Here is a 15,659-nt window from a genome sequence, read left to right on the forward strand (position 1 = left end):
TGGACTGTAGCCCGCCAGGCTCCTCTGTCCATGGGACTCTCCAGACCAGAACATGGGAGTGGGTTGCCATTTGCTTCTCCAAGGGATCTTCCCAAATCAGGGATGAAACCAGTGGCTCCTGAATTGGCAGGCAGATTCTTTACCACTCAGCCACCAGGGAAGCCCAGTATGAAGTATAGGTATTCTCATTTCTTTTCCTTCTATCCGAGAAAGTTGCTTAATTAGAAGTGACTTATTTACCCAAATTTTCCTCATCTATTTGTGCAAATCGAATCATTTTCGGCAACTAACCTTTCATCTGAAAGTTCTGACACTAGGTATATTTCACAAACAATAGTCACAGTCCTTCACTTCAAGTGGCAAGACAGTTTTAGAAATAGACTATTCGGAGCAGAGCACATACATTAAATCTGAAAGCCCTATGGTGGTGTTTGTGCCGTGGGTTCTTCAGTTCCTTGTGTAATGTAAGCCAGGCTTCCGAAGCGAGTGGTTCTAGTAGGTCCCAGGGCACGAGAGAGATGCCAAAGCAATTACATGTATGGTGAATTCAAAAGAGGAAAACGTGCGTGCAATGGGAAGATAATCTCAGTGGGCTTAATTTCTAGAAAAGGCGAGAGTCATCTCTGCCAGCAGCCACTAGATGTCATTGGCATGGAGCAATTAGTGGGGGATGATCTTCGAGAGCATAAATGGTGTCGTGACCACAAGGCAAACCTTCCACAGCGAAGGTCCTGGAAGGATAATGAGGGCGTCATCAGTGCTTTGAATTTATAAGCTGTTTTCTAAAATGTTGTGTTGGAATGTAGTTTATTGACAATATTGTATTAGTTTCGGGTGCACAGCAAGGTGATTCAGATATATATACACACACATGTATTCCCACATCTCATATATATATATATATATACACACACACACACACACACTCTTTCAGATTCTTTTCATTATAGGATATTATAAGATATTGAGTAGAGCTTTCCCTGTACTATACAGTTGGTCCTTGTTGCTCATCTCTTCACATGTACATTTTAATCCCAGACTCCTACTTTATCCCTCCCCACCGTCTGCCACTTTTAATTTCTAAAATCAAAATGAAAGTCACTAAGTCATGTCTGACTCTTTGCAACCCCATGCATTGTAGCCCACCTGGCTCCTCTGTCTACAGGACATTCCAGGCAAGAGTGGGTTGCCATTCCCTTCTCCAGGGGATCTTCCCAGCCCATGGATCGAACCCACATTGCAGGCAGATTCTTTACTGTCTGAGCCACCAAGGAAGCAGTGTGTATATTTTAATCCCAATCCTATTTTATCCCTCCCCATCATCTGCCACTTTTAATTTCTAAAAGCATCTCACTTTTTTAACCCATCTCAGATGAACTGGGGCAGGGCTTATATATATATTTCTATACTCAAGTCTCGGAGAAGGTAATGGCAACCCACTCCAGTACTCTTGCCTGGAAAATCCTATGGACAAAGGAGCCTGGTAGGCTGCAGTCCATGGGGTCACTAGGACTCGGACATGACTAAGCGACTTCACTTTCACTTTTCACTTTCGTGCACTGGAGAAGGAAATGGCAACCCACTCCAGTGTTCTTGCCTGGAGAATCCCAGGGATGGGGGAGCCTGGTGGGCTGCCGTCTCTGGGGTTGCACAGAGTTGGACACGACTGAAATGACTTAGCATACTCAAGTCTACTCACCCTGAAAGGTTGTTTTGTTTTAATTCTACTTTTTCTCGTTCCCGTCAAAGTCCAGCTTCTTGGAAGAGAAGCTTCCATTGGTTGACCTCCCTTTTCCTCATTTACTGATCTTGAAAATTTCCTAGCTGCCAAGTTCAACAGCCCCTCCCAGACCTTTGCCTGCTTGACCTCACTAAGGAATTTGACCCTGCTGACCCCCGGCCCTGTCCACTTCTGGAAAACCTCTCTGGTTTTCCTCTTATTTTCCTGACTATTCCTCCTTTGACCACTTCGAGAAGAAACCATTCCTGGGACTTCCACCCTCAACCCTCCTCATCCTCTTTGCTCCTGTGATATCCGGTCCTTCTCCAACTATTACTCAGAAGTGGTTGCATCAGAGTCAGCCAGGAGAACGAAATAATCCCAGTAATCTGAACAGGGAAATCTTCATTTGAATGAAAGTGTTAAACACTGATGACTAGAAAAAGATATGTCTATATTAATCAAACCAACAAGCGTAAGTAGCTTCAATATCAGATATCAACTCAATACTGAGTATTTCTCGATCACATGATTCTGAAATTCACTCTATTTCTGAGAATTCATGTAAGCATGCAATTTCTGTAAAGCAAATAAACAGAGCTCAGACACTTGGCAATGCCACTTGGAGGCAGAGATACCTCATAATTATACACGTAGACATGCATATATCTTTATAGACAAAGACATCTCACAGTTTTCCAGCTAGAGTTTTAAGAGGCCTTCTCTGTTTTCTTCTTTCTTCTTCTTCACTCTCAGGAATTAAATTTACCTAGAGCGCAGGTATATCATTTACATCTCAAAGGCACACGAAGAGAAACACCCATTCCTTCCAGAAAGCCAACTTCCTCTAAGGGCATATGCAAAAACCAGTTTCAGAATGTCAAAAGATTCCTATTTTGGCCATTTTCAGGTACTATTTTTACTTTCTAAATAGCCAGTTCAGTTTAAACAAATAACAGTAATAACAATACATACCATCCACTGTATATTAAAACATTTGTTGTGGTTCAGTCGCTAAATCGTGTCCGATTCTTTGTGACCCCATGGACTGCAGCACGCCAGGCTTCCCTGTCCTTCACCATCTCCTGGAGTTTGCTCAAACTCATGTTCATTGAGTTGATAATACCATCCAAACATCTCTGCCACCCTCTTCTCCTCCTGCCCTCAATCTTTCCCAGCACCATTAATACATATGCCTCACTTTCAGAGAAACAGGAATCCACATTTAAGTTAACCTTTGCTCAGCACCTGTGGCCGTTCTTAAAATAAAAAGCAATGGCCAGCGATTTCCCTGGTGCTCCAGTGGCAAAGACTCCTCACTCCCAGTGCAGGGGAGCCCAGGTTCAATCCCTGGTCAGGGAACTAGATCCTGCATGGTGCAACTAAGACTTGGCACAGCAAGTCAAAAAAACAAAACAAAAAAGAGCAATTGGATTTCCCAGGTGGCTCAGTGGATAAGAATCTGCCTGCCACCATCATCAGACACAGGTTTGATGCTTGATCTGGGAAGATCCCACAGGCTGCGGAGCAAGTAAGCCAGTGCACCAGAACTACTGAGCTGGTTTTCCAGAGTCTGGGAGCCGCAAATACAGACGCCCATATGCCCTAGGGCCCCTGTTCTGCCAGGAGAGAAGCCAGTGCCCTGAGAAGCCCGGGCACCACATCTAGGGGGCAGCCCCCACCTGTCTCAACTGGAGAGAGCCCGGGCAGCAAAGGATGACCCAGCGCAGCCATAAATAGATAAAGTTTTAAAAGAAATGTTTTTAAAAATTAAAAACAAAAGGCATGGCCAGCCCAGAGGTGCGTCCACTGCCTTACTGTCTAACTTCGCTTTCCCCACCGTCATGGCGGCCAGAATCTCCAGGACAGCCTGAGGGTGTCTAGGGGCTCTCTGCACTCTGGGCAGCGCCCAGGCCTCATGGACAGCCACCACAGGACCCCAGTACTAGCGGACGGCACCCTGGGGTCCCCCCTCAGCCCTAGCTTTCAAGACCCGCGTCAGTGGATGACCACAGAGGGATTACGCCGGTAATCCGCCAGCCCCCGTCCTGATTTCCCAGCGTTTTGGTGCTCGTGGGCACTTCCTCAGTCCCTTGGGGGCTCCGCCGTTAGTCGGACTGCACACAGAAGCCTAGCTTTAAGACCGAAGAAGAGCCGGGGTCAGTGACAGAGACATCAGCGGTTCACGGAAGGGGGAGCTTACCTGTCTGAAGCAGGGTCCCGGGACAGCAGACCCCCACACTGTGCGCGTGCAGCGCAGGCAGGACAGGGCGGCCGCCTCCGCCCCGGGGCAGGGCGGGCGGGGTCGGGGTGGGGATTGGGGGAGATCGGCCCTTACAGGGGGACTGACACCTGGTCTGCTGCGGGGTTACCAGGGCAACCAGCAGATGGCCACGCCCCTCAAGGCCCCCTTGATGAGCCATCCAGGTGGAGATTTCTGATCTCAACGTGAGAACAATCTGGGGCAGGTGTGTAGGGAGGTCAGTCATATGAGTCCAGTAGCAGAGATTCAAAAGGAAGTAACTATTCAACTGGTGGGTCACTCCTAACGTGTGCTGGGCTTCATTGTGAGTAGAATGAAGCGCACATTCAAGGCTGGAATAAGACAAACCCAGTCTGAGGGTCTCATGTAAAACATACTGACTGTAGTTGATGGCACCAAATTGTATAACTGACACTAGCTAAGCAAGGAGAGGCTTCCCATGTGGCTCAGTGGCAAAGAATCCAGCTGCCAGTGCAGGAGACCTGGGTTCAATCCCTGCACCAGGAAGATCCCCTGGAGGAGGGCATGGCAGCCCACTCCAGTATTCTTGCCTGGGGAATCCCATGGACAGAGGAGCCTGGTGGGCTACAGTCCATGGGGTCACAAAGAGTCAGATACAACTGAGCAACTAAAACAAGAAGAAGAAGCAAGGAGAACTGAAATGTTCTCATCAGGAAAAAAAAAAAAAAAGATAAATATGTGAGGTGATGACTGTGTTAATTACTGAGAAAAATCATTTCACAAAGTATACATATGTTAATTCACCACAATGTATATGGTAAATATCTAATTTTATACATCAATTATACCTCAACAAAAGCTCAATTAAAAAAAAATGCTCATGAGCTCTCAGAAGAGAAATCCTTTCCCCACTTTTCCAGTAAAATTGAAAAAAGTTTCAAGACCCTGAAAGAGAATTGGTCCTGTCTGGTGTACTGACAGCAGAAATGCCTGCAAAATTCTTTCTGTGCTACAGCATGCTGTGGGGACCAAAAAAGATCACAGCTTTCCAAGAATAAAAAAAATAAATGATCACAGACAGGACCGTGGGATTTAAAGAAATGCTGTCAATCACTGAGGAATGAGAATCACAAAGCAACAGTTTTTGGATCCCATCAGTCAAGCTATGGACATCTCTGCAGTTGACTCCACCTGGGGATGACCTCAGGGGTCATTTCCCCTAGACTCACCCAGCCCAGTGAGGATACCCTGCCAGAAGAGGGCTCAGAAACCACTGGTCCTGGCATATCAGGACTTTGGGGATGACAAGGGACTAGATGTGCTTTCAAAGGAGGGGACAGACTTCTTGGGGGGGGGGGGAGGGTTGAATTCAAATGTATTTTTCTGAATTTTTAAAACTGAGATATAATTGACCTATAACCTAGTCAGTGTACTGAAAAGCAGAGACATCGCTTTGCCAACAAAGGTCTGTATAGTCAAGGCTATGGTTTTTTCAGTAGTCATGTATGGATGTGAGAATTGGACCATAAGGAAGGCTGAATGCCAAAGAATTGATGCTTTCGAATTGTAGTGCTAGAGAAGACTCTTGAAAGTCCCTTGGACAGCAAGAAGATCAAACCAGTCAATCCTAAAGGAAATCAATCCTTAATATTCATTAAAAGGAATGATGCTGAAGCTGAAGCTGTTGCAAAGAGCTGACTCACTGGAGAAGAGATGCTGGGAAAGATCAAGGGCAGGAGGAGAGGGGAGCAACAGAGGACAAGATGGTTGGATAGCATCACTGACTCAAGGGACATGAGTTTGAGCAAGCTCTGGGAGACAGAGGAGGGTAAGGAAGCCTGGTGTGCTGCAGTCCATGGGGTCGCAAAGACTTAGACATGACGAGCAACTGAACAACACAATCTATTCACTTCCGGGTGTCCACATAATGATTTAATATTTGTACCTATTACAAAACAATCACCACAATAAGTCTAGTTACCATCTGTCACCGTGGAATTACTAATTTTCTTACAATGCAAGCATTTAAGACCCACCGTCTTAGTACATCCAACACAGAATGGGTAACTGTTGTGACCAGGCTATAGGTCACTTTCCCAAAGCTTTTTCATTTTATAACTGGAAGTTTGTACCTTCTCATCATCTTCACCATTTCATCCACTAATCCGTTTTTATTTTCCACAGTATACAATGTCTAGCATAGTCCCTGGGACATCAAGGTACTTATTTAATGTTTGTTGAATGAATCATGAACCTACTTCTTACTTAAAAACCCCAAGTCTATGGGAGGGCGATAGCAAACCCCACCCCTGCGTTTGTTGAGCTGGTCTCTCTTTGACCACCAACTGAATTATCTGTCCCCACTTGCCAGCCACCTCGATGTTTATTCCCCACGCCCCTTCTCCGGAGCCTCTTTCCTAAAACCTCCCGTGTCGGGGAGGGAAAGCCCAGGTTCCATTCAAGCCGGCATTCTCCTGCCAACCTAAGACAGCCTTCACTCTCTGCCAGACCTCCTCATCCTCGCCCCCAGGAGATCTCTGTAATCCTGTCTCACGTCCCGAGTCCCTTTGGCCCCATTTTTCTCCTGTTTCTTCCCTGTTCCTAGTCAAGCACCGCCTCTGTTTCTAATCCTGCTCCAAGTCTCTCGGTCCTTTGAGGTGATTTTCGTCCTGCTGAGTCTCCACGCAGGATGTTGGGGGAACAGAGCAGGAAAATCCCCTTTTCTGTCCCAGATGAGCCAGTGACCCTGTCCTAGAAGTGTATGGGTGTGTGTTCGTGTGTGCTTGTGTGAACTGCTTTTCCTTTAGCTGCAGATACACGAGCCCATGGTGGAAACGTTGGAATCATCTGTGTTCTTGTCTTGTCTACTTTCCCTTAGGAAGAAAACTTTATTCAAAAGTGTAAGCAAGCATTAGGGTCTGTTCTGTTGCGATTTTACTCACCAGCTCACTGTGACGGAGCCATGTTTGTGAGCCGAGGATGGGGTGTGAATTGAAGAGGTGGGCGTGAGCAGAGTGGCTGGACCGGCTGGAGTGCCGGTGCCCACCTCATCCTGTGCTGGACCCTCGGTGGCTCTTCTCTGGCACAGCGAAGGGCTGAAATTTACACAGATGTGGACAATTATGCCCTTGGAACTTGAAATTTGGTTTCCAAAACCATTTATCCCAGTGTCTACACAGATGCCATTTGGATGAGAGTTTAGAATGTTTGAGAGTTCCGAAAATGGTTTCCTCTACCCCGTGCCAGAGCCCTTTCACATTCGCAGCATTTAGAAAGAGAACCAGGCACTCTGACAGCTTCGGGCAGGACTGGCAGATCCGCTGCCCAGCCTCGCTGGGTGGCCCACGTCCTTTTTTGCCTCACGTCCTCCTCTTCCAAGAGCAGGGCCCGTGCAGCTGGTCCTTCTGCAGCCACGTGGCCATAAACCACGTGCAGCTGCTGTTCCCTCCGCCTGGACTCAGGAGTGGGAACAGGAGTGCCCTGAAGGAGCCTTTGCCATCAGTTGACACTGGGCTTCCAAATGGCTCAGTGGGTAAAGAATCCACCTGACTGTGCAGGAGACGCAGGGTGGGAAGATGCCCTGCAGGAGGGCATGGCAACTCACCCCGGTATTCCTGCCTAGAGAATCCCATGGACAGAGGAGCCTGGTGGGCTGCAGTCCATGGGGTCGCAAAGAGTCAGACATGACTGAGCAGACAGCAGAGCTCTGAGTATAGAGAGGCTGTGAGTTCAGTGGCCAAGAATAAAGGGACAGCTCTTCCCAGAGTTCTGTCTGGCAACCCCTGGCAGAGCAGCTTTAAGAAACTGAAAGCCTGGTCCTGGTTGAGATCAGACAGGCGTTGATGGATGCTAGACCCCAGAGAGTGATGCAAGCTCAGACTCCCACCCCTCGGGCTGCTTTTCTTTCACCCAATAAACCCAAGCACACACCTGGGAATTGATCCCCCAAAATGCCTCTGTTAAGCTTGGCTCCCCAAATTCCACAATGAAATTCCTCCCTGGTGCTTGATTGAGGAGGTAGAGAAAAGGTGAAGGAATTGGGAGTGACTGGGGCACTCGCTGACATGGCCAAGTTCGTGTCCTGCCCATCCGGATCTCCCAGGAGACTAAGAGGAAGTAGGTGGGACTTCCATGCTGGTCTAGTGCTGAGGACCCTACGCTTCTACTGCAAGGCGCTCAGGTTCAATCCGCGGCCAGGGAACTCAGATCCCACATGTTGCCTGTGCGTGCATGTGTGCTAAGCCACTTCAGTCATTTCCAACACTTTCCAACCCTATGGACCACAGCCTGCCAGATTCCTCTGTCCAAGGGATTCTTCAGGCAAGAACACCAGAGTGGGTTGCCATTCCAGGGGATCTTCCTGACCCAGGGATGGAACCCAAGTCTCCTGCATTGCAGGAGATTAAGTGATTCTTAATCACTGAGCCACTGGGAAAGCCAACCATGAGTGTGGCGCAGCCAAAAAAAAAAAAGAAGAAGAAGAAAAAGGAGGCAATTCCTCTGTGGAATGTGTGTGGAGGTGGCACGCATTTTCCGTCATCCGGGTTCAAACGTGGAATCTATGGCAGCCAGAAAAGTGAATACAAAGGCGCTTGTGTGTGTCCACTTCCAGTTCCTTTGTTTTTGCAAGAGTGTCCATAACTCTCCTGGGATTCTCGGAGAAGTCTGTAGGCCAAACCAGGTTCAGAACTGTCACCCCGTGTCCTCCATGGTTTCACACCCCCTGTCCGCATGAGAGCACTGGTCCAGCAGCAGAGGGTGAACCCCAACTGTGGCCAAATTTCCTGAATAAGGAATCTGATATCCACAACCTTGATTCCCTCCTGACAATCCATTGCAGATGGATTCTTTACTGTCTGAGCCACCAGGGAAGCTCAAGAATACTGGAGTGGGTAGCCTATCCCTTCTCCAGCGGATCTTCCCAACCCAGGCATCCAACCAGGGTCTCCCGCCTTGCAGGCGGATTCTCCATCAGCTGAGCTACCAGGAAAGTCCACTCAGTTCTTTACTGCAATATTTGCAAAGAATGACTAAGTCATTTTTTTTCTCATGCTATAACCTTTCAAAGTCCCTGTACATGATGTAGAGCAGCGGTCCCCAAACTTTTTGGCACCAGTTTCGTGGAAGATGGTTTTTACACAGACTGGTGGGGACGTGGTTTGGGAATGATTCAAGCACAGTACATTTATTGTGCACTTTTTTTCTATTATTACTAAATTAGCCCCACCTCAGATCATCAGGCATTAGACCCTGGAGGTTGGGGACCCCTGGGGTAGAGAATCTTCATCCAGTCAAGGAGTGCACCAACAGTCACTGTCCTTCCTATCTTCCTAACACTCTCTTGTGGCTGTTCACTCACTAAGTTGTGTCCGACTCTGTGACCCCATGGGCTGCAGCACTCCCAGCTTCCCTGTCCTTTCTATCTCCCAGAGCTTGCTCAAACTCATATCCATTGAGTTGGCAATGCCATCCAACCATCTCATCCTCTGTCGTCCCCTTCTCCTCCTGCCTTCAATCTTTCCCAGCATCAGGGTCTTTCCAGCGAGTCAGTTCTTCGCATCAGGAGGCCAAAGAACTGACGCTTCAGCTTCAGCATCAGTCCTTCCAGTGAATATTCAGGGTTGATTTCCTCTAGGATGGACTAGTTTGATCTTGCTATCTAAGGGACTCTCAAGAGTCTTCTCCAGCACCACAGTTCAAAAGCATCAATTTTTTGGTGGTCAGTCTTTTTTTGGTCCAACTCTCACACCCGTTCAGGTCTACTGGATGGCACGTTTTAGGTTATCATCCAGGAGAAATGCTAAAAGCAGGACGATGGGGCCATTCCTGGCCACCAGGGGGTGTCAAGTGAACCCCCTACACAGTGACCTCTTCCTCACACCTTCTACCTGCGACACTGGCCTCGTACTGGAGCTCTCTCCTAGCTAACCTAGCTAATGTGACGATGGGATACAATGCTTTGAAGCAGGAAGATGACCAGTTATGGTTAAAGAACCACCTGAAAGGAAAAGCTCTGTCCTTGTTTCTAGACTGCAGTTTCACCCAGAGTCTCACTGCGGTTTTGCAGTCCAATCTTCTCATATTCTTTGACATGTAGTCTGGCCCATGTGATATTTAACTCTCCAGTTTCTCTCCATATGAATTTAAGGCACTATCCAATCATCGTGGGATTAAATTAAAAAAAAAAAACAAACCCTGCTGAATCTCCACCAGGATTGTCAGGAACAGCTCCATCCTTATCCTTCCTTCTCTCCACAGCTTCGAAACGTGGCAGCAAACCTCTGCGTGGACAGCAAGCACGGAGCCACGGGGACCGAGCTAAGGCTGGACGTGTGTGTCAAGGATGGTTCTGAGAGGACCTGGTCTCATGAGCAGGTGCGTCCTGGGGCTGGGGGCGGGGGGCTGGTACAGGCAGGGGACAGTGTGGGAATAGGTCTCTAGAGCGGCCTGGGAGGTCACCTAGCTCTGCGGTCAAGGGAACCCCTTCTCGGCTTCCGCTTCCTCTCAGAGCAGTCCTGGTCATCCATTGAGATCAGGTATTAACACGGGCTTTAAAGAAAGGATGCTGGCAGTTCACGGCGGTGCGGTCATGCTGCCAGCAGAGGTGCAACCTCTGGTCAAGGAGCTAAGATCCCACATGCCACGTGGTGTCAAAAAAAAGAAAAGAATAGAAAGCATAGTAGAGAGACGGTGATTGTGACCCTAGTGTTCTGCTTCCTTTCCCAGGACAATCGCTTTCAAACCATGAAAAGTTTGCAGGGTGTTTATACAACTCTCCCGAGCAGATTTCATGGTTTCCTGGAAGGACTCTTGGTGATTCTGTCAGTTTTTGTGACTTTCTCTAATCTTATCTCCCCCTCTGGCTATCCTTGTAGCAGCAAGCTGTGATCTTCCACACAAAGGATAACTCAGAGGCAGGAACACCCCAGCGTGGGCCACATGGGTGCTTTAAGACTTGTTGTTCAGTCACTGAGTTGTGTCCCACCCAACCCCATGGACTGTAGCCCGCCAGGCTCCTCTGTCCTTGGGCATCTCCAGGCAAGAACACTGGAGTGGGTTGCCATTTCCTCCTCCAGGGATCTTCCTGACCCAAGGGTCACACCTGCATCTCCTGCTTGGGCAGGCAGATTCCTTACTGCTGAGCCACCGAGCAAGCAGGGAAGCCATGCTTTAAGACTACTTACTGCTTGTGCTTGAAAACAACATTCTGGAGCAACTCAGTTTATTAAGTGAGGTGTGGTTCCCGACCACCTCTGAAACGTGACGGTCCTGGTAAGGGGCTTCCCTCACCCCGAGTCACCCGTAAAGGAGGAAAGACAGGGGAAGAATTGTGCCTGCCCCCTTTTATTGTTTTAAATTATAAAACCTTTCAAACAGGAAACTATAAGAAATTAAACCGCACACCCTCATGTGCTCATCACACAGCCTGAAGGAGTATGTCTCGTAACTAACGAACGCTAAGTTAGTAGGAACCCCCACCTCGCCCAGCCTGGGATCTCCAAGAGTTATTGGGTGTGATGAGGCTGGACGTGTCGGCCTTCCCCTCTCCCCACCGTGCACCTGCTCCTGCCCTGCCCCGGCACAGAGCAGCCAATTTAGGAAAACAGTTGCACTCAGCCAAGTCCAGAGCACAGCCCAGAATCAACTCCATCAATCCCTAAACCAGGGACTTTGCTGAGGGGAGCTTCCCCAGGGGGCTTAGTGGTGAAGAATCCATCTGCCAATGCATGAAACTCCGGAGACCCAGGTTCCATCCCGGGTGCGGAAGGTTCTCCGGGGAAGGGAATGGCAACCCACTCCAGTATCCTTGCCTGGAGAATCTCACGGACAGAGGAGCCTGGCGGGCTACAGTCCATTGGGTCGCCAAAGGGTCGGACACAACTGAGCACCCACGCTCGCAAATACACCCTGCATCTATAGACAGTATCAGATGGGTTTTAAGGAAGGCCCTGCAGCTTGCGGCTCACTGGCAGATGTGGACCATCAGTAGAAGCCGACCTGCCTTCTTTATCCTTCGCTCAGTCGTGTCTGACTCTTGGCGACCCCACGGACTGTAGCCCTCCAGGCTCCCCTGTCCATCGAAGTTTTCAGGCAAGAATGCTGCAGTGGGTAGCCATTCCCTTCTCCACGGGATCTTTATCCTCTGTGACCAGGGCAGGGGACAGTGTCCACCCGTTTCCTCCATGAAGCAATTCTGACTGCAGACTGGGAGCAAGAGAGAAGGCTTCACGGCCGCTCGGTGAGGCTGGAGTCTAGAGGAGAAAATGACATTTTTAAAAAGGAAAAGGAGGATGCCAGAAGGAAAGTCTGTCTCTGTTGAGTTCAGTTCCTCTCTACTGCCTCTGTTCAGCCCGACCAGGAGACACGCCTGTCCAGCTGGTTGATCTGAAGGACACAGACATACCTGAATGACCAGATCAGGTTTAACATCTCCATCCCAGGGAATGTGCTGGAGTGAAATATGCTCTGGGCTGCAAACTTTATCTGATGGGTGAAAATAAATATAAATAAAGCCAGCTTTATTGCATACTCAGGCCTACCCTTGTCGTTTAGTCACTAAGTCATGTCTGACCTTTTTGCAACCCCATAGACTGTAGCCCACCAGGCTCCTCTGTCCATGGGATTTCCTAGGCAACAATACTAGGGTGGGCTCCCACTTCCTTCCCCAGGGGATCGTCCCTACCCCGGGATGGAACCCCCATCACCGTCATTGGCAGGTGGATTCTTTACTGCTGAACCACCAGGGCCAGGCAAAGCTGCAAAAACCTGTGGCATGTAATTCAAGAAATAGTCACCAGAGGGCAGCACTAGATAAGCAGACAGCTATCTAAGAGGCACAAAAGACCACTTAACAAAGCTCTTTTTCTTTTTTAAAATTTTAATTGGAGGCTAATTACTTTACAGTATTGTGGTGGTTTGGGGCATACATTGACATGAATAAGCCATGGGTGTACATGTGTCCCCCATCCTGAACCCCTCTCCCACCTCCCTCCCCATCCCATCCCTCAGGATTGTCCCAGCTCTTTAAAAAGATTTCCATTCCCCATAGTCTCTGAAAACAAGGCAATCAAACAAGGTTGACAGGAGGTGAAAGTCAATCTTATTTGAAACATGTATCACTGTATATTGATGTGGAGGTTCAAACATCACGAGCTGCCTTTTTTCCAGTAATTAACTCTTCATTTTATTCGATTTATACTCAATATATATTTATTACTCAATGAAGGAAGATCCCCTGGAGAAGGGAATGGCAGCCCACTCCAGTGTTCTTGCCTGGAGCATCCCATGGACAGAGGAGCCTGGAGGGCTACAGTTCATGCGGTCACCAAGAGTCAGACATGACTTAGCAACTGAACAGACTTTGTGCTTTTGTGTAACACAATACAGGCTTAGGCAACATTGTGCAGGCCACATTAACATCAAAACCAAGAAGTATAACTTATATATCATTATGAACCTGTTTCAAAGTATCACTTCAAAGAAGGAAGTGGAGAAACTAACATCAATGTACTTCAAGAGTGAGGACTTTGAGGCTGAAAACAACTCAGGAGGTACTATGCAGGGAACCTGAATAAAATCTGAATTTTTCTTGTTAGTGAGGAGCAGCCCAAAGGTTTCCAAACCTTCAGGTACCTGCATGATGTGTGCCTGTTTCTGCTTTGACATGACCGCACAGGATTGCAGGTCTCAGAAATGAGACCAGTCAGTGCCTGCTTGGTTCCGTGTGACAATTAGGATAAGTTATGCGTCAGGAGAGAGCATTTCAAAGACCCTGGAGAGGGCTTTCCTGGTGGTCTAGTGGTTAAGAATCCACCTGCCAATGCCGGAGATGTGGGTTCAATCCCTGGTCTGGGAAGATACGCTGGAGAAGGAAATGGCAACCCATTTCAGTGATCTTGCCTGGAGAATCCCACGGACAGAGGAGCCTGGCAGGCTACAGTCCATGGGATCAAAAATGAATGGGACAGGACTTAGTGACTAAACAACAATGAGAGAAAAGGAAACAGTAAGAAAGTAAAGAGAAATCACTGTCTATGGAAGCACACACAAGCCTGGACTCTTGCAGTGTGGCCGCGGTCAGCCCACCCACTTCTGCAGGCCAACTGGGTAATGAAAGGCAAGGTAACGACAACCATGCCATTCAGCTCTGGCTTCTACAGGTGTGAAATCAGGAAAAGTGACAAAGGGGAAAATGGATAAACCAGTCACAGCCACCGGTACCTGCACTGCTTACGGTACCAAGATTTGTGACATTTAAATAACATAAAATTTAATCCATGACAGGTTTATAGGCCAGGATATTGTTATTCTAATAATGGGTAACTGAGCTGAGAATCATTGAAATTGAAAGCTCAAAAAAAATGAATTATTGGTGATATTGCTGTATTAATAATTAGACACAAAACAAATTTATTTGAGAAACCGAAAAGACTAATTATAATTAGTTCCTCTTGACAGTTATTCCAGTGCACTTTCTGTTATATAATGCACTTTCTGTTTCGTTTTCATTTATGTGATAGAAATTTTATCGGACATGAATTAAATGTCATGAATTGTTCTGGGTGCTGGAAACACAAAGATAAAGATATGGCTCCTGCCATCTGGGGTCTCACTGACCAGTGAAGGTTACAGAAACATAAACGGACAAGCATGATGAAATGAGGTGGGGGTGGAGGGAAGGAGAGGTTCAGAGAGTGGCTTCTTAGGTGAGCTGGCTGGTGAATGTGGGCCTTCCAGCCAGAGGGCCTCTCATGAACAAAGCTATAGACGGGAAAGTACATACCACCTGATTAGAGCAAGGAACTACAGTTTTTTACATTGAGGTCTAACTGACATACAGTAAGATTTGTTTCATTTACACAACATGGTGGCTCAACGTTCGCATCTATTATGAAACGATAACCCCAATAAATTTAGTTAATATTCATCACCAAACATAGTTTGTTGTTGATGTTGTTGTTCAGTTGCTCAGTTGTCTCCAAGGCTTTACGACCCCATGGCCTGCGGCACACCAGGCTCCCCTGTCCATCACTGTCTCGCAGAGTTTGCTCAGACTCACGTTCATTGAGTCAGTGATGCCATCCAACCAGCTCATCCTCTGTCATCCCCCTCTCTGCCTGCCCTCAGTCTTTCCCAGCATCAGGGTCTTTTCCGGTGAGTCACTTCTTCCCATCAGGTGGCCAAAGCATTGGAGCTTCAGCTTCAGCATCAGTCCCTCCAATGAATATTCAGGTTTCCTTTCAGATTGAATGGTTTAATCTCCTTGCTGTACAAGGGACCAAACATAGTTACTGAATTTTTTTCTTGTGATGAGAACTTCTAAGATTTACTCTCTTAGCAACTTATAAATATTTTACTATCGCTAGAACATAAACTAAAGGGGAAGGGATGCAGTTGGAAAACGGCAAAGGTCAGAAGGTGGAAAGTCCTTTATGTTTTAAAGAATTTGAACTTCATCCTCTAAGGGTTATGTGAATATATGATGAGATTTCAGGTTAAGAGCCAACATGGTCATATGGGTATTTCAAAACTCTAATTCAAAAAAATACACTCACCCCAGTGTTCACAGCAGCACTTTTTACAGTAGACAAGACACGGAAGCAAGCTAAATGTCCACAGGCAGAGGAGTGGATAAAGAAGATGTGGTATATATATACAATGGAACATTATTCAGCCATAAAAAGGGATGAAGTAATGCCATTTACAGCAACATGG

At 47.5% G+C, this 15,659-nt stretch overlaps 1 protein-coding gene across 1 annotated transcript in view; it reads left to right on the forward strand.

The window, feature by feature from the left end:
• The window catches only part of GALNTL6 (polypeptide N-acetylgalactosaminyltransferase-like 6), a 1,585,403-nt gene that overhangs the window by 1,542,339 nt on the left and 27,405 nt on the right, over positions 1 to 15,659 (forward strand). The window contains exon 10 of the mRNA XM_005683517.3: positions 10,203 to 10,319. Coding sequence (XP_005683574.2) covers positions 10,203 to 10,319 — 117 coding nt within the window. The remainder of the gene's footprint in view (positions 1 to 10,202; positions 10,320 to 15,659) is intronic.

The sequence above is a fragment of the Capra hircus genome, chromosome 8, assembly GCF_001704415.2.
Source record: "Capra hircus breed San Clemente chromosome 8, ASM170441v1, whole genome shotgun sequence".
Taxonomy (NCBI): Eukaryota; Metazoa; Chordata; class Mammalia; order Artiodactyla; family Bovidae; genus Capra; species Capra hircus.